Source organism: Sapajus apella, unplaced genomic scaffold, assembly GCF_009761245.1.
Source record: "Sapajus apella isolate SASKATOON/1434 unplaced genomic scaffold, GSC_monkey_1.0 scaffold152, whole genome shotgun sequence".
Lineage (NCBI taxonomy): Eukaryota > Metazoa > Chordata > Mammalia > Primates > Cebidae > Sapajus > Sapajus apella.
Window position 1 is genome coordinate 64,890 of NW_022437092.1, and position 22,081 is coordinate 86,970.

The following is a 22,081-nucleotide window of genomic DNA, read 5'->3' on the forward strand; positions in this document are numbered from 1 at the left end:
ACGGACCGAGTCATGACAAAACAAAATCCGAACAGATCTTCAGTTCTAGGAAACTAATGTAAGAAACAAAACAAAAACAATAAAAACCAAAGGCCAGAGTTTTACTGCTAAAATCAACTAAACATTTAAAATATTAATATCAATCTTCCCAAAACTGCCGGGCGCGGTGGCTCAAGCCTGTAATCCCAGCACTTTGGGAGGCCGAGGCGGGTGGATCACCAGGTCAAGAGATCGAGACCATCCTGGTCAACATGCTGAAACCCCGTCTCTACTAAAAATACAAAAAAATTAGCTGGGCATGGTGGTGCGTGCCTATAATCCCAGCTACTCAGGAGGCTGAGGCAGGAGAATTGCCTGAACCCAGGAGGTGGAGGTAGCGGTGAGCCGAGATCGCGCCATTGCACTCCAGCCTGGGTAACAAGAGCGAGACTCCGTCTCAAAAATCTTCCCAAAACTTTGAAAAAAACAAAACATTTCCAAACTCATTTTAAGAGACCCAGATTACACAGACACTGAAGAAAAGACACAACAAGAATGAAAGCTGCAGACAAGTGTCCTTTGTGAATATGCACACAAAAATCCTCTAATACCAGCAAACCATATTCAGCAGCATATTAAAAGATTACACACCATGACCAAGTGAGATTTATCCCTAAAATGCAAAGATGGTTCAACATGTAAAAATGCATAATAATACACTGCAACAACCTCAATGTAGATGTAGAAAAAGCATTTGACAAAATACAAAACCAATTCATGATAAAAACACAGAACGTGGGCTAGAAAGTAACTACTCAATAAAGCCATTTAAAAAATCCACAGAAACATTAAAATCAGTGGAGAAATACAAAAAACTTTTGCACTAAGATCAGGAACAAACCAGGATACCTGCTTTCATCACTGGTCTCAATGCGCTTTTGGAAGTCCTAGACAGAATGATAAAGCAAGAAAAAAAAAAAATGCATCCAAACTGGAAAGGAAGAAGTAAAATTATCTCTGTTCACAGATGAAACAATAAGTAGAAAACCCTAAAGACTGTGCACATGCATACACACACAACACCCCAAAATATTGGAACTAGTAAATTCCACAAAGTTGCAGGATACCAAATCAACATGAAACAATTTCAGCTGGGTGCGGCGGCATTAACCTGTAGCCCAAGCTGCTTTGCAGGCTGAGTCAGGAGGATTGCTTGAGCCCAGGAGTTCAAGGCTGTAGCATACTATGATTGCTCCTGTGAACAGCCACTGTACTCCAGACTGGGCAAGAGTGAGACCCCATCCCTTAAAGAAAAATCATTCTCATTTATACACACTAACAATATATAATCTGAGAAGGAAATTAAGAAATACCATGAACAATAGTAAAGGCGGCAGAAGACCTGTACACTGAAAACTATAAAATGTTGCTGAAAGAAATTAAAGAAGATATAAATGAACAGAAAGACATATTTAGGATTTAAATTTAATATTAAGATATCAATACTACTTAAGATGGTCTATAAATTCAATGCAACTCCTATCAAAATACCAACAACCTTTTTTCTGGAGACAGAGTGTTGCTCTATCTCCTAGGCTGGAGTGCAGTGGAATGATCTCAGCTCACTGCAACCTCTGCCTCCCGGGTTCAAGTGATTCTTCTGCCTCAGCCTCCCGAGTAGCTGGGACTACAGGCACACGCCATCATGCCCAGCTAATTTTTGTATTTTTAGTAGAGATGAGGTTTTACCACATTTGCCAGAGTGGTCTCAAACGCCTGATCTCAGGTGATCCACCTGCCTTGGCCTGCCAAAGTGCTGGGATTACAGGTGTGAGCCACCACATCTGGCACCAATGAATTAAAAAAAAAAAAAAAAAAGAAATGCCCATCCTAAAATTCATAGGGAATCTCTAGGAACCCCAAATAGCCAAAACGATTGAGAAAGAAGAACAAGCCAGGTGTGGTGGCACACGCCTGTAATCCCAGCACTTTAGCAGGCTGAGGCAGGCAGATCACTTGAGATCAGGAGTTTGAGACCAGCCTGGCCAACATGGTGAAACTCTGTCTCTACTAAAAGTATTTTTTAAAATTATGGTGGCTCATGCCTGTAAATCCCAGCACTTTGGGTGGCCGAGGTGGGCAGATCACTGGAGTTTGAGACTAGCCTGACCAATGTGTGTGGGTAGCACCCCCCATGGAAGGAAAACTGTCCAGACCCCAGGCACAATTAGTGCCTGAAGAATACCTTAGTTTATAGTGTTATTACTTAGTTATTTCCTTTATATAATCCTTTATATATACTCATATATTATAGAATTCATGCCTGAAGTGTAACTTACTGCTTACATATATCTAGCTTAATCATACTTAATACTTATATCTAACATACTTAGTCCCATATAATCTATATAATCAATAGGTATTGTAGTAAGAGCTGTACTGACACACTTAGTGCTGATTTATAGAATCCTTCCATATAACCATATAGTAGTTTGTAGTAGGAGGAATGCTTAGAGCAGTCACAGAACAGAAGCAGCACATGGGAAAACAGCCAGACCAGGACAAGAACCAAAGACCCAGGCCATGGTGTCCCTGCCTGAAAGGGCATATGCTATATGGCAGGGTTGGATCAAGAGCCTCTCCTCCTGATAAAGGAGTTGTAGTACCTTGCATCCAGTTCCTGTGGAAAGTAGGCCTCAGGCCTGAGATCCTGGAAATAGCCGAGGGAGAAGAACCCCTGTGGTGTGACCAGTCACGGCGGCTGTACACCCTCTCAGTCTTTTCTCGCTTCTGTGCCAGCTCAAATCATCGTCCCATAAATATCTAAGAGAAGAGCACAAGTCTGTCAGCTCCCACTGCATTGGCTTACAGTATCCTTCTATTAGAAATCCTTTGAAGTCTCTAGCCCCCAGATGAGAAGTGTTGCGCACGACACCTGTTGCACACAGCCCATCTCCTTGCCTCAGTGACCTAATGGGGGTGGACCCCTTTTCTGTACACGACCCTCTACTACTGTGCACAGCCCACCTCTGTGCCCAAGTGACATAATGGGGTGGCCCCCTCGCTTGTGACTCATGTGATTATGTATGCCCTATTACCAAGCCTATAGATGACGACCTCACGACCCTGCCCCCTGCCTGTACCTAATAAATACAGACACTTGTGCGCGTCTGGGGCCTCACAGATCTCCGCTGATAGGTGGTGTGACCCACCGAGTTCAGCTGCTCATCACCAGCTCTGCAGTGTCCTGTCTCTTTACTTCTCGGATCCTGCACTTCAGCACAGCGTAACAGACACCCCATGACCCTGTGGGGCCCAACAGCCCTACTACAAACATAGAGAAACCCCATCTCTACTAAAAAGAGAAAATTAGCTGGGCAAGGTGGCACATGCCTGTAATCCCAGCTACTCAGGAGGCTGAGGCAGGAGAATCACTCGAACCTGGGAGGTGGAGGTTGCAATGAGCCGAGACCCAGCCATTGCACTCCACTCATTAAACAAGAGGAAAACTCCATCCCAAAAAAACAAACAAAAAAAAAAACACAACACAGCCCCCCTTCATCTCTCTCCCTCCGGCTTCTTTTCTCCCCCTTTCTGTTCCCCCTCCCTTCTCCCTCTCCCTCCCTTTTCTCTTTCCTCCCTCTCCCCCTGTCCCTCGCTCTCCTCCCTCCCCCTCTTACTCCCTCCTTTTCTCTCTGTCAAAAAAAAAAAAAAAAAAAAAAAAAAAAAAAAAAAAAACACCACTGTAGTATTGGCACAAGGATAGGCATATACATCAATGAAATAAGATAATCCAGAACGATATCCTCACATATATGATTAAATGATTTTCAGCAAGGTATCAGGATCATGCAGTGGGAAAAGGAAGTTATTGCAAAAAATGGTGCTGGGAAAACAATCCTGACATGTAGAAGTGTGAAGCTGGACCCTTGCCTTACACCATATACAAAAATGAAAACAAAGTGAGTCAAGGACTTAAACTACTCTTAGAAGAATACATGGAGGGGGGAATTTCATGAAATTGAATTTGGCAATGATTTCTTAGATATGACACGAGCTCAGTCAACAAAAGAAAAAATGGACAAATTCAACTTTATCAAAGTTAAAAACTTCTGTCCCTCACGATATTATGAAGAGTGAAAAGGCAACCCATGGAATTGCAGAAAATGTTTGCAAATCATGTAATTGCCAGGGTATTAATATCCAGAATGTACAAAGGAAAAGCACTTGACAAAGTTCAACATCTCCACAATGAAAACACTCAATAAACTAGGAATAGAAAGGAACTTCCTGAACCTGTTATAAGGCATCTATTAAAAACCCACAGCTAACATCATGGACCTAAGAACACCCTCATTTTCAGCACTGGCTAATCTCTAGGATCAGTTAGGTAGAAAGTGAAGGTGGAACCAAAGTTTTAAGCAGCCTTGCTAAGTGTTAAAGGAATGCTGCAGGATAGAACTATCCACAAAAACTGGAAGGTGTGAGGTTTTTCTTGTTTCTGCTTCTTTAGCTCCTGGCGTGCAAGGAAATCGCTGTCAAAACACAAGCTAAACACAAACTAAAGGACAGAAACTTCAAGGGCTATGCATAACAAGTAATACAATCTCTGCAAAAATACTTTGGAAAAGTCAACAAACAAAAATAGCAAACACTGAGGAGGGAGAAACTGATTTCTAGAGTTACCCCTTATGATATTCAAATGTCCATGTTTCAACAACAACAAAGTTTGAGGAACACAGAGAAACAAAAAGCTCATTAATGGAAACAAATCATTTGAGATAAACCATTTCTAAAACCCTAGACATTCGACTTACTAGACAAAGACTTTAAATCAACTGTCTTTTTTTTTTTTTTTTTGAGATGGAGTCTCACTCTGTTGCCCAGGCTGGAGTGCAATGGCGAAATCTCGGCTCACTGCAACCTCTGCTTCCTGGGTTCAAACAATCCTCCTGCCTCAGCCTCCCCAGTAGATGGGATTACAGGCGCCCACCACCACACTCAGCTAATTATTTTTTGTAGAGAACGGGTTTCACCATGTTGGTCAGGCTGGTCTCAAAATCCTCACCTCAGGTAACCCACCTGCCTCAGCCTCTAAAAGTACAAGTGTGAGCCACTGCATCTGGCCAAATCAATTGTCGTATATCCTTAATAGGTCTGCAACTATAACAGAGCATCAAAATACATGAGGCAAAAACTTATAGACAGGCAAAGAAAAGCAAGGAAATTCTCCTGTATAGTGGGACACAGCAACGTACTTCTATTGGTAATTGACAAATCAAGTGGAAAGAAAATCATTAATAGTATAGGTTTGTTTGGTTTTCCTTTTTTTGCCTTTTCAATACCAGAGATAATTTTTTTTCTTTTTTCTTTCCGAGATGGAGTCTTGCTCTGTTGCCAGGCTGGAGTGCAGTGGCACCATCTTGGCTCACTGCAACCTCTGCCTCCTGGGTTCAAGCAATTCTCCTGCCTCAGCCTCCCAAGTTGCTGGGACTACAGGCACATGCTACCATACCCAGCTAATTTTTGTATTTTTAGTAGAGATGAAGTTTCACCATGTTGGCCAGGATGGTCTCAATTTTCTTGACCTCATGATCTGCCTGCCTCAGCCTCCCAAAGTGCTGGGATTACAGGCGTGAGCCACTGCACCCGGCTTTTCTTTTTTTTTTTTTTTTTTTTTTTTTTTTAGATGGAGTCTTGCTCTGTCACCCAGGCTGTAGTGCAGTGGCATGACCTGTGTGCACGTCAACCTCCACCTCCCGGGTTCAAGCAATTCTCCTGCCTCAGGCTCCCAAGTAGCTGAGATTACAGGCTTGTACCACCATACCCAGCTAATTTATTTTTATTTTTAGTAGAGACAGGGTTTCACCACGTTGTCCAGGCTGGTCTCAAAATCCTGATCTCAGGTGTTCCACCTGCCTCGGCCTCCCAGAGTGCTGGGATTACAGGCATGAGCCACTGCACCTGGCCCTAAAGGGTATTCAGTGGTATAGTTTTAACTCAACAGCATCATCAGTCAACTGGATTTAAGAGGTATTTACAGGATATTGCAACCAAGAGCAAAGTACAAATCCTTCCCAAGATTCGCATGGAATATTCACCAAGTTAGGCCACATTTTGATCCGTAAAACACACCTTAACAAATATAAAAGACTGAGGTGGGAGGATTGCTTCAGCCCAGGAGGTTAAAGCTTTGGTGAGCTGAGACTGCACAACTGCAGTCCAGCTAGAGACAGAGCAAGACCCTGTCTCAGACAAAACCAACAAAACAGAGTAAGTCTAAAATCAATCTAATCTAACCTTCTCCTTTAGGAAACTAGAGAAACAAGAGCAAGATAAATCTAAATCAAACACAAGAAAATAACAATTACAGAAAACATCGATGAAATTGAAAATGGAAAATTAAGAATATTGGCTAGGCACGGTGGCTCACACCTGTAATCCCAGCATTTTGGGAGGCTGAGGCGGGTGGATCATGAGGTCAGGAGAGCAAGACCATCCTGGCCAACATGGTGAAACCCCGTCTCTACTTAAAATACAAAAATTAGCCGGGTGTGGTGGCGTGTGCCTGTAATCCCAGCCACTTAGGAGGTTGAGGCACGAGAACTGGTTGAACCCAGGAAGCAGAGGTTACAGTGAGCCAAGATCACGCCACTGCACTCCAGCCTGACAACAGAGTGAGACTCCATATAAAAAAAAAGAAAAGAAAATCAACGATATCAAAAGCTGGTTCTGTCAAAGTATCAATAAAATTTATAAACCTATAGCCAGGGTAAGAAAAAAAAAAGAATACCCAAAAAAATTACTGACTGGAAATGAAAAGTATTCATCACTACCAATTCTGTGAACATTAAAAAAACCATAAAGGATGCAACTTCATCAGAGAACACAATCCAGGGGAAAAAAAAAAAAAAAAAAACCATAAAGGATTATTATGAACAATTCCATGCCCCCACAAATTTGATAACTTAGATGAAATGGACCAATCCTTTAAAAGAGAAAATCTACCAAAACACACACAAGGAGAGAGAAACAATATGAACAAGTATATATGTGTGAAAGCAAGTGAATCAGCTAGTAATGGACCAAAAAAGCACAGACAAGAACCAAGATGGTCTTACTGGTCAATTCTGCCGAACATTTAAGGAATAACTGACACAGATTCACTACAATCTTTCTAGAAAATACAAGCAAACACTTCCTAATACATGCTATGAGGCCAACAGCATAACAAAACTAGATGGATACATTTCAAAGGCGGAAAACTATAGACCAGTAACGCTTAGGATCATAGATACTAAAAGTTTTCAACAAGTATTCACAAATTAAATCTAAACATGTATAAAAAGAATTATATACCACAGTCAAGTGGAAATCATTACCGGTATGCAAGGCTAATTCAAAAATTGCTGGGTTCAGTGGCTCACGCCTATAATCCTATCATTTGGGAAGGCTGAGGTGCGCGGATCGCTTGAGCCCAAGTGTTTGAGAACAGCCAGGGCTACATGGTGAAACCCTGTCTTCCCTGAAAATACAAAAATTAGCCAGGTGTGATGCCCATAAGTCCCAGCTACTAGGAAGGTTGACATGGGAGGATTGTATGAGCTCAGAAGGCAGAGGGTACACTGAGCCAAGATTGCACTACCACACTCCAGCCTGGGCAACAGAGCAAGACCCTGTCTCAAAAAACTGAAAACCCCCAAACCCCACAAAATACCACAGTTCAAAAATCAATTAATGTAATACTTCATATCAATAAATTAAACAACAAAAATCATATGATCATATCAATAGTTGCAGAAAATCAGGCTAGAAAAAGGCGGGTCAGGGGGAGGACACTGAGATTGAGAAGGCCGAAAGCAGTCTTTGTTTGCAGATGACATGATTCTCTATGTTGAAAATCCCAAAGAACCAACAAAAAACTCTGAGAACTATTAAGAGATTATACAAGGTTGTAGAATGTGAGGTTAATATTCAAAAGTCAATCATTTTCCTGATATCAGCAAGAACAATTAGATTTAAATTACAAACAGAGCACCAGGAAAAATAACTACATAAAAATCTGACAAAGATCTATATAACAAAAACTGCAAATTTCTAATGAAATAATTAAATAAGATCTATGTAAATGGAGCAATACTCAATTTCTATCATGGATAGAAAGCCTCAATATTGTTAAGATGTCCGTTCTTCTCACTTTGAATTGGACTCAACACAATCCCAATAAAAATCCTAACAAGTTGGCCGGGCGCGGTGGCTCACGCCTGTAATCCCAGCACTTTGGGAGGCTGAGGAGGGTGGATCACGAGGTCAAGAGATCGAGACCATCCTGGTCAACATGGTGAAACCCCGTCTCTACTAAAAATAGAAAAAAAATTAGCTGGGCATGGTGGCACGTGCCTGTAATCCCAGCTACTCAGGAGGCTGAGGCAGGAGAATTGCCTGAACCCAGGAGGCGGAGGTTGTGGTGAGCCGAGATCGCGCCATTGCACTCCAGCCTGGGTAACATGAGTGAAACTCCATATCCAAAAAAAAAAAAAAAAAAAAAAATGGATCATGATCCTAAATATAAAATGCAACATTTAGAATTCCTAGACAGTAACATAGGAAAAAATCTAGATGACCTTGGGCTTAGCAATGAGGTTTTAGATGCAATACCAAAAAGTATGGCCCGTGAATGACAAAATTGGTAAGTGGAACTTTATTGAAATTAGTTTTCTGTTTTGTGAAAGACAGTGCTAAGGGAATGAAAACATAGGGCCTGGCGTGGTGGCTCACACCTGTAATCCCAGCACTATGGGAGGCCAAGGCGGGAGGATCACTGGAACCCTGAAGTTCAAGACTGGCCTAGGCAACACAGTAAAACCCCATATCTACAAAAATTTTAAAATTAGACAACGGTGGTGCTGCACCCCTGTAGTCCCAACTACTTGGGAGGCTGAGGCAGGAGGATCCGAGGGAGAGAATGAGAATATGAAAACACAAGGCATAAACTGGGACAAAACACACATCTGTTTTAGTGCTGGGGGATTCATGGCACATGCATTTGTCAAAACCCATGACTGTACAACACAAAGTGAACCCGGTATGGGTTTTAGTTAATGTATTGTGTTATTTCTCATGATTATAAAATGTTAACATAAAATGATTATAAATTATAAATGATAAATGATTATAAATATGATAAATGATAAATAGAAATGATTATAAATGTAATATAAAATGTAATATACACCTAAGCAGGAATCATTTCGATTGGCTGATCATCCCTGTGTCTGCAAGGAATAGAAACTAGTGTTGGGGGAAGAAAAGCTTAATGTCCGAAGGGGCTAGCTTTTTAGATGAAGGGGATACCAGGACATATTCCCAGTCCTAGGGCATCCAGATGCCCCCTGGGAGGCACCACTCCCACATCTTAAGTTGTCCCCTGGGAGTGACCCGGGGGCTGATATTTACTAGACCTTCCAAGGCATCTTGGCGTTCCTGAGTCAACCCCAGGAAGTTCTGAAACCCAGGAACAGGAAAGGATAGGAGGGTGAAGACAGATCACCCTATAAAATTTCCAAAAGGGAACCTCAATCCAAAGACATTCTGGCAAGGTGTTTATGCCTACGGAAGATAAAAGGAGAGGCACAAAGATTTTTTGCAGCAGTTTCATGCACTTATTCTGTTTTCCTCATGTTAAATGTCCACAAACAGAAAAATATTTTAAAAACCGCCATCTATTGCTCCATGAAAAAATTACAAAGTACTGCATCTGTTTGACATGTACAATGAGACAAATAGTTGATAATATTTTGAACTGATGAAGGAAAGCTGGCACTTGGGAATGTTGGGAAGGAATTGGAAATGCAAGAATTGATACAAATCGTGGAAGGGGTTAAGGTCGGCAAACAGAATTGTGGATTTGACCCTACATCCCACACATTTGGAAAAGGCAAGGGAAAACAAATACACAGCAGAAAATCAGTACTCCTGGGGAGTATTAAAATCAGTAAGAGGCCACCGGCCCTGTAATTCCTGCACTTTGGGTGGCCAAGGCAGGCAGATCATGAGGTCAGGAGATCAAGACCATCCTAACATGGTGAAACCCCATCTCTACTAAAAATACAAAAATTAGCCAGGCGTGGTGGTATGTGCCTGTAGTCTCAGCTACTCAGGAGGCTGAGGCAGGAGAATCACTTGAATCTAGGAGGCAGAGGTTGCAGTGAGCTGAGATTGCGCCATTGCACTCCAGCCTGGGTGGCAGTGAGAGACTATCTTAAAAAAAAAAAAAAAAAAAAATATACAGGGGTGGGGAGTTGGGGAGAGAGAGCATGGGGAGAAATGCCAGATATAGGTGATGGGGAGGAAGGCAGCACATCACACTGCCATGTGTGTACCTATGCAACAATCTTGCATGTTCTTTACATGTACCCCAAAACCTAAAATGCAATAAAAAAAAATTCTACACATAAATACCTAACATAAATTTTATCTCATGAACAAAATGATGTAAAATATAGAATTACCTTCAGGCTATATGTTTTATATATGAAACATAAACTTTTAGACTTGGTTCAAAAAAATATATAAAATACAAAATAAGTAAGAGTCAATTAGACTGGTGTGGCTGTAGTGCCCTGAGTTCCTACCAAGGACACCAAAATCTAACACAAATGCATCTTGTAAATTACCAATTTTTAAGAAAATGAAATTTAGCCTACTACGTAACCACATAACCAGAACATTTCCACCTGGATAGACCTGTCAGAAAAAGGAAAAACTGAAAAAATTGTTTTTAAAAAGTGCCCTAAGATGGCTGCAGGTTGGACATACAGATAATAGAAACCAGGCCCATGAGCCAAAGTTGAACTCTCAGCCCAAAAGTCAAATATTTCATTGACCTATACTGATTACAGCCCTTGCCTATCAGATGAAGTACAAAGGTAGGATAGGCCCAATCATCCCTCTCTAAACCCTAAGATGCCTGTGTACTGATTTGCTTTATCTCATGTATGTGTAAGGTCACTGCCCGCCTCTCCCATTTTCTGTGTAACACAAGGTGTAATACTTAACGTAGCCCACTCCAGGGCACATTCTCGGTTTGTGCTGGGTCTGCCTTCCAGGCTATCTTCCTCAAACTTGACTCAGAATAAAACACCTGTTTTTTAACCTTTGGTTGACAGACCAAATAAGGCGACTCATAACCAATGAAATATTTAATATGCTCTGCTTCCTCATGGGACCCCAGAGAACAAGCCATTGTTGGGTTACTCATGAATCGCTGTTGGCTAAATAAATTATTAAATATTTAACGGTGCTTCAGTTTAATTTTAACAGGTGAAAGGTGGGATCGGGAACCCCACAGACCGCAGCTCCTCCCAGGACCTCACCCACGAGTCTGAATCCTCACCATGACCCTCCCGTGGCCCCTGCACAACCTGGGGAGACGCGCGGATGTGGGCGCTGCGCTGCCGAGAGGGCTCTGAACCGGGGCCACAGTCGCCGCACAGGGACGGGACAGGATGCCCAGGGTCCCGGCTGCCGGCCCAGCCTCACCCTGTAGCCAAGGGGACTGAGGGCCGAGCTGTGCCAGGGAGACTCAGGTCTGCAGACCCCGGAATGGCTGCTGGGAGGCCCAGGTCCCAACCAGCCCCTCCTCCCACACGGCCTTGCACTCACCATTTCCCGACTCCCAGGTGTCCCGGGTCCTCCCTTGGCTCTGGGGATCAGTGCTGGTCACCACCGGACAGAAGCTGTGGTGGAGCCACCTCGGCCTCTGGAACGCTGATTTCAGTGGATGGAGGAACAAGAGCCCCCTTGACTTGGGGAGCTTGGCCTCACCTTCCTGGCGGAGCACCTGATTGAATGATTTACGTGACCCCGCCCAGCACCCCTAGTATAGAGATCAGGCCCCCTGCCCCTAGGCCCCGGGTGTCTGAAGCCACAGAAAACGCACAAGTGTGGAGCTGGATTGACAGGTTCTAGCAACAGCCCTCCCAACAACCCAGGCCAGGCTTCCTCCTGGAGCATGGTCGGGACCCCACACTGGGGACATTTGCATTTAAGCAAAACTTGGCTCCGGGCTTTTCACAGTGGGCACTGGCGTCTTCCTATACTCACTGGGCCCTGTTTCTTCCTCCTGGACAGGGGTTCACAAGTGTGAGCAGGCAATTCCACACTCCGTGTCCAATGGAGCAATACCCTTGCTGGAAGCTTCTGGCTGGAACAGGAGGGAGGGCCCGGATGTCTTCCAAGGATCAGGAATTTGGGATAGGTTGCTGGTGGTATGGCCAGGCCCTCCTCACACCTTATCTCAGTCTACCCATTTTGAGGGAAGAAAATAAAAACATGCCAAGAAGGGAATAAAAATTAAGTGCATGGAAAAAAGATTTATATTACAGCAATATTCTGTAAAGAAATCAAAAGGGGCTGGGTGCGATGGCTCACACCTGTAACCTCAGCACTTTGGGAGGTCAAGGTAGGCGGATCACCTGAGGTCAGGAGTTTGAGACCGGTCTGGCCAACATGGTGAAACCTCATCTCTACTAAAAATACAAAAACTAGCTGGGTATGGCGGCACGTGCCTGTAATCCCAGCTACTCGGGAGGTCAAAGCAGGAGAATCACTTGAACTCAGGAGGCAGAGGTTGCAATGAGCCGAGATCGAGCCACTGCACTCCAGCCTGGGCAGCAAAGTGAGACTTTGTCTAAAAAAAATAAAAGTAATAAAAAGGAAACAACAGCAAACACTTGAACTAGCTCAGGTAAGCAGCCTCCTTCACAAGGAAAAGCTGCATTCAGAAAATGAATCATATTCCCAACCTTAACAGCCACGTTCTGACTGCAGTAATGCAGCCCCAAAGGGGATCAATCCGTGAGTTCCTGTCCCCTCCTCACAGCGTGGAAATGCTCCCTCCTTCAGGAACTTAATTTTCATCAGCAGGAAACACTTACCTGGAATCAGCTTAAGGTTCTAATCTAAATAAAGTGTCAAATCATAAACTCTTTCTCCAGAAGACAACCCAAACAAGTCTTTCTGTAAACCTGACCTTCACAGACTTTTTTTTTTTTTTTAGGAGTCTGACTCCTTTACCCAGGCTGGAGTGCAGTGGTCTGTGGAGGCCAAGGCACGTAGATCACCTGAGGTCAGGAGTTCAAGACAAGCCTGGCCAATATGGTGAAACCCCATCTCTACTAAAAATACAAAAATTAGCTGGGCATGGTGGCAGGCACTTGTAATCCCAGCCACTCTGGAGGTTGAGACAGGAGACTCGCTTGAACCCAGGAGGTGGAGGCTGCAGTGAGCCGAGATCGCACCACCGCACTCCAGCCTGGGTAACACAGCAAGACTCCATCTCAATCAATCAATCAATCAATCAATCAATCGAAAGCAGGGACTCAGACAAATACACCAATTTTAGGGCAGCATTATTCACAGCAGTCAAAAGAGTTTTGTGGAAACAACCCAAGTGCTCAACATATGGATGGATAAACAAAGTGTGATGTATCCATATACCACACTTTGGAGTATCATTCAGGCACAAAAACAATGAATTACTGGTACATGCTAACATATGGATGAACCCTGAAAACATGCTTAAAGTGAAATAAGTCAGACACATAAGGACAAATACTGTATGCTTCCACTTACATGGGGCAGCTAGAATCGGCAAATTCACAGAGCAAGAAAGGAAAATAAATATTATCAAGGGATGGGGGAATGTGGGGAATGGTTGTTAAGGGTACAATTTTCTTTGGAATAATGAAAAAATTCTGTAGCTAGCTCACTATGATGGTTCTAAAGAACTGCTCATGTGGCCGGGCCTGGTGGCTCACACCTGTAACCCCAGCACTTTGGGAGGCTGAGGTGGGCAGATCACAAGGTCAAGAGATCGAGACCATCCTGGCCAACATGGTGAAACCCAGTCTTTACTAAAAATACAAAAGTTAGCTGGGCATGGTGGTGCACGCCTACAGTCCCAGCTATTAGGGAAGCTGATGCAGGAGAATCGCTTGACCCAGGAGGCAGAGGCTGCAGTGAACCGAGATCATGCCACTGCACTCCAGCCTGGCAACAAAGTGAAAATCCATCTCAAAAAAAAAAAAAAAAAAATTGTTAATGTATTTAATGCTACTGAATGGCATAAGGCATACTTAAAATGGTAAATGTTATATTACTCTAACCTTAAAAAAAAAATTAAAAACTGGCCAGGCATGGTGGTTCATGCCTGTAATTCCAGCTCTTTGAGAGGCCAAGGCATGAATCCCTTGAGCCCAGGGAACCAGCCTGGGCAATATAGTGAGACCTTGTCTCTACAAAAAAAATTAGCTGGGCATGGTAGTACACACTATGAAGTCCCAGCTATTCAGGAGGATCATTTGCTTGGGCGGTGGCAGTTTTAGTGAGCCAAGATACCACCACTAAATTCCAGCCTGGGTGACAGGGACAGACCCTGTCTGAAAGAAAATTAAAAATGAAGACATAATTTGAGCTACTAGAGAGGAAAATGACAATGCCAGTATAAAATAACCACTGGATTGAATAACCAGATATTTCAGGAAGAAAAGATGAGTGAAATTTAAGACCTAGCAATAGAAATGACATAATTTTAAATACATGCACCTAACAGACTGTCAAAATATGTCATGCAAGGACATACAGAACTGGCAGTGAGACAGACAAATTCACAATTAACTGAAGACTAACACTTCTCAGTAATTCAAAGATCCACAGGTGTAGATTCAGTAAACGTTCTATTTTTTATTTTAAAATACTTGACAAAGATTGTATATATTCACGAAGTACAATGTTATGTTTGATGTACATATACATTCTGTAATGGTTACCACAGTCAAATGAATTATAAACACTGATGACCACCCATGCTGTACATTAAATCTCCAGAACTTGTTCACCTTACAACTTGGTTTTCAACCTTTGACCAACATTTCTCCATTTTCCCTGCCCTCTGGCCGCTAGTAACCACCGTTCCTCCCTTTGCCTCTGAGTTTTTTTTTTGTTTCTTTTTTTGAGACAGAGTTTCGCTCTTGTTACCCAGGCTGGAGTGCAATGGCGCGATCTCGGCTCACCGCAACCTCCGCCTCCTGGGTTCAGGCAATTCTTCTGCCTCAGCCTCCTGAGTAGCTGGAATTACAGGCACACGCCACCATGCCCAGCTGATTTTTTGTATTTTTAGTAGAGACGGGGTTTCACCATGCTGACCAGGATGGTCTCATCTCTTGACCTCGTGATCCACCCGCCTCGGCCTCCCAAAGTGCTGGGATTACAGGCGTGAGCCACCTCGCCCAGCCCTGAGTTTTGAGTTTTTAAGATTCCACAATTAAGTGCGATCATGCAGTATTTGCCTATGTCTGCCTTATCTTATAGTGTCCACCAGGTTTATTCATGTTGTGACATGTCAGGATTCCCTTCTTTTTTATGGCTGAATAATATTCCATTGTTTAAATATACATCACATTTTCTTTATTCATCCATTGATGGATGCTAAGTTTGTTTCCATATGTTGACTATTGTAAATAATGCTGTAATGAACACTCGGGTGGCAGATATCTCTTGGAAATACTGATTACTGCCTTTGGGCATATATGCATATACCCAGGAGTGATACTGTTGGATCATGTACTTCTTTTTAATTCTTTTGAGGAACCTCTATATTGTTTTTTACAAAGAGGTACCAATGTCCATTTCTGTCAGCAGTGTACAAAGCTTCCTTTTTCTCCATACTCCACCAACACTAATCTCTCTTGATAGTACCCATCCTTCCATGCATGAGATAACATGTAATTATGGTTTTGATTTGAATTTCTCTAATGATTAGTGATACTAAGTCTCTTTTCATATGCCTTCAGGCCATCTGTATGTCTTTGAAAAAATGACCTCCTGCCTTGACCCTGAATGGGTTTTTAAAATTTATTTTTAGGATTTTTAAAATTTATTTTTTCTTATTATTTTTACCCCTTACAGAAATCAGTCTATTTTTCTTAATTGTTTAGTTTTTTTGAGATGGTGGTTCTCATTATGTTGCCCAGGTTGCTACTGAACTCCTGGATTCAAACAATCTTCCTGACACACTTCTGAGTACTGGGACTACAGTTGCCCAACACTATGCCCAGCTTATAATTTATTTTTTTATTTATTTAGACATGAAGTCTCCCGATGTTGCCCAGGTTCGTCCCCAAATTCCTGGCCTCCAGCAATCCTCCCAAATACCTGGAATTATAGATATGAGCCACAGCACCTGGCCTCCTAACTTTCTTATAAGAGCATTCCAACTTGTAAAAAACAGACTTTAGAACATACCCAACTTTGCTGGTATCTTCCAAGGCCAATCCTCACATGTGGCTATGAATAAACCTTTATCAAATTATTTCAGACTCAGCAGACTTAATTTTGGTCAACAATTTAACGGAGGTACTATAGATAACAGTGTCCATTATACCGTAGGAAATACTTCCGTGTTTAGATAATGAGAAAAGCAGAAGCTGTTCCGGTGACAGCTGCTCCCCAACTCGCCACAAGGCCAAGTCCTACCCTGTGGAAAACTGTAACACAGTGCTATCACACAAAGCTACCACGTGACCATATGGATCAAAATCAAATTCTGTAACCTAAAAGAAACACACAACCTAAAAGAAAACAGACTCCAAACCCTAAAAATGACTAGAAATCTCTTCTAATATGACTTATGCTTCTTACGAACTAGGGTTAGCACCACTCAATTCTGCCTCCTAGATAAGAACTGTTAGAATTTCCAAGGATGGAACTGAGTTCACCTCACAGCATCCAATACAAACCTCACTTTGTTGAACAGCAATTAAGACACCTAAAAGAAACAAATCCTGTAAGAAGTCCTCTTGAGCACCCTCTTATTGATAACCCTCAGTCATTTATGCTTTGTGTTCATCCTTATTACATTAACTTTACATGCCATTCTCTGACTGTGTGATTCTAGTGGTCTTTGGCAAGATAGCACAAAAACACGCTTTGTTTTTGTGCTACTATAAATGCAAAATTAGTTTCATAAGAAAAATTATGCCCATGTAAGAAGTAAAAAATAAAATTTTCCTTTAAATTTAACAGTTTTTTAAAGAAAAAAAGTACTTGGCAGGGCACGGTGGCTCATGCCTGTAATCCCAGCACCTTGGGAGGCCAAAGCAGGTGGATCACCTGAGGTCGGGAGTTTGAGACCAGCCTGACCAACGTGGAAAAACATCACCTTTACTAAAAACACAAAAAACTAGCCAGGCATGGTGGTGCATGCCTGTAATCTCAGCTACTTGGGAAACTGAGGCAGGAGAATTGCTTGAACCCAGGAGGTGAAGGTTGCGGTGAGCCAAGATTGTGCCATTGCACTCCAGATGGGCAACAAGAGCAAAACTTTGTCTCAAAAAAAAAAAAAAAAAGCTTAAATGCAAATGGTAATATTGACTCATTATTTAGGATGTGTAATAACCTGACAAAATTACAATGTTGACCTGAAAATGCGTAATTGCAGTGGAATATTTTAATATGTATTCTCAAGTAATGGAAAATATTAATATTTGTTTTAAAAGAGTTAATAAAATATTTCAAAGAAACACTTGCAGAAGCTTTTGTTTGATAAAAATGCATTTTTTTTATCACGTACACACATAAATGAGAATGTGTACACGATCATATTCGACTGTAACTGGAAATTCTCACATTCTGCCTGACATAAGACACTTGTTCTCACATAGACTGTGTCAGAGCAGTTACTGCACAATGTAACAGAGGAACAAGTCCCCATGTGGTTCTATGTGACTGTGTCATTGTAGCCATCACAGGGAAATCAGGAACACAGTTATTACCAATATTAACAGAATTAGGTATTTACAATGCAAACTAGACCTTATTTGAATATAATTTAGAGATGAGAGGAGTCAGAACAACAGAAAATACCCTCAACCATGACAGTTTTAATTAGTTGCCTGGTGGGTTGTGTTATGCTGATATGGGTAATGCTGCTAACTAAATTTTCTACAATCTATTCTGTTTTTGTTTCCATGTTAGGATTCACCAATAGCCTAATGACATGAAAGTTGGAAGGCAGAACTTAAGGCTGCAAGGGGACTGCATGGACACTGGCTTCCTGCCTGTTTTCCTGATACTTTGCCCTGACAATCAAGAGTTTCTTTAAAATACCACTGTCTACATGACATCTATTTTCTCAGAGGGGTAGGGTTCCACAGATGTCTCCATATTCTTCAAAGATCCATTTGCAGTTTGGATTTTCCTGCAAGCCCTGATTTGTCCCTATGCATCTCTTTCTCCATGTAGATGGGTCCAAAACCTGACTAGTGCCTTCTTCTGTTCTGCCTTCCAACTTTCATGTCGGTTAGGCTACTGCTGAATTCCAATATGGAATCCAAAAGGGAAGAGATTCTAGAAAATTTAGTTCACGTTACCCATAATGACATAACAATCAAAAGGAACATCTCCAACCTAGATTTTATTGTCCTATCACATATCTCACTTCGTTTTTTTTTTTTTTTTAGATGGAGCCTTGCTCTGTCACCAGGCTGGAGTGCAGTGGCGCAATCTCAGCTCACTGCAACCTCCGCCTCCTGGGTTCAAACGATTCTTCCGCCTCAGCCTCCGGAGTAGCTGGGACCACAGGTGCACGCCACCACGCCTGGCTAATTTTTCTATTTTTAGTAGAGATGGGGTTTCACCATGTTGGCCAGGATGGTCTCCATCTCTTGACCTTGTGATCTGCCCACCTCAGCCTCCCAAAGTGCTGGGATTACAGGTGTGAGCCACCGCACCCGGCCAGATCTCACTTATTAATTCAAATTCTGTCATCCATATCTTAGCCAGAAAAAGAACAAACTATGGAAATAATTTATATAAGACTGTATTATATGATAACCTTGGCCCACTATTCATTAGCAAGGGAAGTAAAATAGTTCTTCTAACCAGAAACAATAAAGGTTTTCTCCTAAGACATAATATATATAAAGGATAAGGGAACATCAATACCTGCTACAGGATGCCAGTAGAAAATTCCCAATACCAAACTGTCATTGTTCAATGGCCCCTTCCTTAGTTACACAACTATTAAGAGAAGGCCAGGCACAGTGGCTCATGCCTGTAATCCCAGCACTTTGGGAGGCTAAGGTGGGCGGATCACCCGAGGTCAGGAGTTTGAGACCAGTCTGAACGACACGGAGAAACCCCGTCTCTACTAAAAATTAGCTGGGCATGGTGGCGTGCTCCTGTAATCTCAGCTACTCGGGAGGCTGAGGCAGAAGAATTGCTTGAACCTGGGAGGCAGAGGTTGCAGTGAGCTGAGATCGTGCCACTGCACTCCAGCCTGGGCAACAAGCAAAACTCCATCTCAAAAAAAAAAAAAAATTATTAAGAGGAAAAATTTTATTAAGCGACTTAAGAAAAAAACACTACCAATTACAGTTCCACGCTATTTCTTAAGCAGTATTCACAGAATAATCCCACCTCAGTGCTCATTTATGAAAATAAGTAGAGCCGGGCGTGGTGGCTCAAGCCTGTAATCCCAGCACTTTGGGAGGCCGAGGCGGGTGGATCACGAGGTCAAGAGATCGAGACCATCCTGGTCAACATGGTGAAACCCCGTCTCTACTAAAAATACAAAAAATTAGCTGGGCATGGTGGTGCGTGCCTGTAATCCCAGCTACTCAGGAGGTTGAGGCAGGAGAATTGCCTGAACCCAGGAGGCGGAGATTGCGGTGAGCCGAGATCGCGCCATTGCACTCCAGCCTGGGTAACAAGAGCGAAACTCCGTCTCAAAAAAAAAAAAAAAAAAAAAAAAAAAAAGAAAATAAGTAGGAAACCACAGTTCAGAGATCCACATTAAGAATGTGACACTAAGCCAGGCATGGCAGCACACACCTGTAGCCCCAGCTACTCAAGAGGCTGAGGTGGGAGGATCTCATGAGCCTACAAGTTCAAGGCCAGCCTGGGCAACACGGTGAGACCCATCATCTCAAAAAAAAAAAAAAAAAACCTGGCCCAGTGTGGTGGCTCATGCCTATAATCTCAGCACTTTGTGGGGCTGAGATGGGAGGATTACTTGAGGTCAGGGGAGTTGGCCATCAGCCTGGGCAACACAATGCTGCCTGTCTCTACAAACATATACATACATATACACACATAAAAATATATTAAAATACAAATACATTAAAAACTAGGAAGAAAAAAAAGGATGTGGCACGGATAAAGATAGTACATTTGTAATAGTTTTTCATGGCATGAATCTTCTAGAGCATTATGCCTGCATTAATTTGTATCAGGCTTTCCTGTATTACTTACATTCATGCAACTACTTTCCAGTATAAACTTTCACATGACTTTGAAAAGCATTAAAATTGAAAAACTTTTGCTATTTTACATTTATAGAGTTTCTATTCAGTGTGCACTTTCCTCATGTGGTATTGTAAGGATGTGCGCCAAATGAAGGCATTGCCACAATCCTCACATTTGTAAGGTTTCTCTCCCGTGTGCATTCTGACATGTACTCGAAAGCCTGTACGAAAACTGAAGACTTTTCCGCATTCTTTACATTCATAGGGTTTCTCTCCAGTATGAATTCTTTCATGTATGTGAATGTAACTGGAATTACTGAAGGCTTTACCACACTGTTTACATTCATAGGGTTTCTCTCCAGTGTGGGTTCTTTCATGTGTTCGCAAACCTAGAAGAGAAACGTACATTTTCCCACATTCTTTACATTCATACTGTTTCGTTGCTGTGTGTATCCCTTCATGTCTTTTGGCAGAGCTGCAACAATAAAAGGCTTTCCCACATTCCCTACATTTGTAGGGTTTCTCTCCAGTATGAATCCTTTCATGTCTTTGGGCTGAGTAGTAGTATCTGAATGCTTTTCCACATTTTTGACATTCAAAGGGTTTATCTCCAGTGTGAATACTTTCATGTGCTTTAAAACCTAAACGAGACATATAAGTTTTCCCACACAGTTTACATTCATAGTGTTTCTGTGCAGTGTGATTCCTTTCATGTTTTTGAGCAGTATAGTGATAACTGAAGGCCTTCCCACATTCCCTACATTTGTAGGGTTTCTCTCTAGTATGAGTCTTTTCATGTCTTTTAGCAGAGTTGTGATACACAAACACTTTTCCACATTTTTGACATTCATAGGGTTTTTCTCCAGTGTGAGTTCTTTCATGTGCTTGAAAACCTACAGAAGATATGTAGGTTTTTCCACATTGTTTACATTCATAGCGTTTCTGTACAGTGTGATTCCTTTCATGTGCTCGAGCAGAATGGCGGTAAATGAAGGGTTTCCCACATTCCTTACATTTGTAGGGTTTCTCTCCAGTATGAGCCTTTTCATGTCTTTGAGCAGACTGGTAATATCTGAATGCCTTTCCACATTCTTTACATTTATAGGGTTTATCTCCAGTGTGAGTCCTTCCATGTATTTGGAAAGAACGTTGACAACTGAAGGCTTTCCCACAGGCCTTACATTTGTAGCATATCCCTGCACTGTGTGTTCTTTTATGTTTTTTAAAAGACTGCAGATAACTGAAGGGTTTCCCACATTCCTTACATTTATAGGGCTTCTCTCCGTATTCCTGACACTTATACAGTTTGTGTCTTATATAAGATATAATGTGCCTGTTAAGGGATGAATGATGGCTCAAGACTTTTCCACATACACTGCTTTCCCATAGCTTTCCTCCAGAAAGTGTTTTCTTGTTCAGACTGAGATTTGGAATCTGGCTGAAACTTTCTCCACCATGACTACCTTCTTTACTTTCAAAGAGTCTCTCTACCATCTGACTTCTGTAAAAAATGAGTAGCACATTAACAGTTCATTTATTAAATATTTTCTATTAATTGGTACTAGAGTAACTTTTTTCTCCACTTTCAGGGGAAGTGTAGAATTTTTGTCCTGTCTAAACTGCTTGAGAAGTGAATATATTGAATGCTGTGGCTCTGCAAGAGGGCTCAAACATAGCTATTATGAAAACACTGATATTCACATATGGGTGTCTTAATACTGTTTCCAAGTGAACTATTTTTCAAACACTGAACATGTACGTCACATTTTAGAAGCACTTTGGGTTTACACGTGTGT

General features: G+C 42.1%; 1 protein-coding gene across 1 annotated transcript; it reads right to left on the reverse strand.

Moving 5' to 3' along the window:
• Window positions 1–20,155: 20,155 nt before the first annotated feature.
• LOC116541537 (zinc finger protein 709-like) lies at window positions 20,156–22,081 on the reverse strand. Its single transcript, XM_032265790.1, has one exon. It carries the CDS (start codon window positions 21,777–21,779, stop codon window positions 20,385–20,387), a length of 1,395 nt encoding a protein of 464 aa, XP_032121681.1. The 5' UTR covers window positions 21,780–22,081; the 3' UTR covers window positions 20,156–20,384.

Bases quoted from the DNA above. Each gene is read 5' to 3' on its own strand.
- LOC116541537 (XM_032265790.1), bottom strand. From the start codon at position 21,779: ATGGTAGAGAGACTCTTTGAAAGTAAAGAAGGTAGTCATGGTGGAGAA.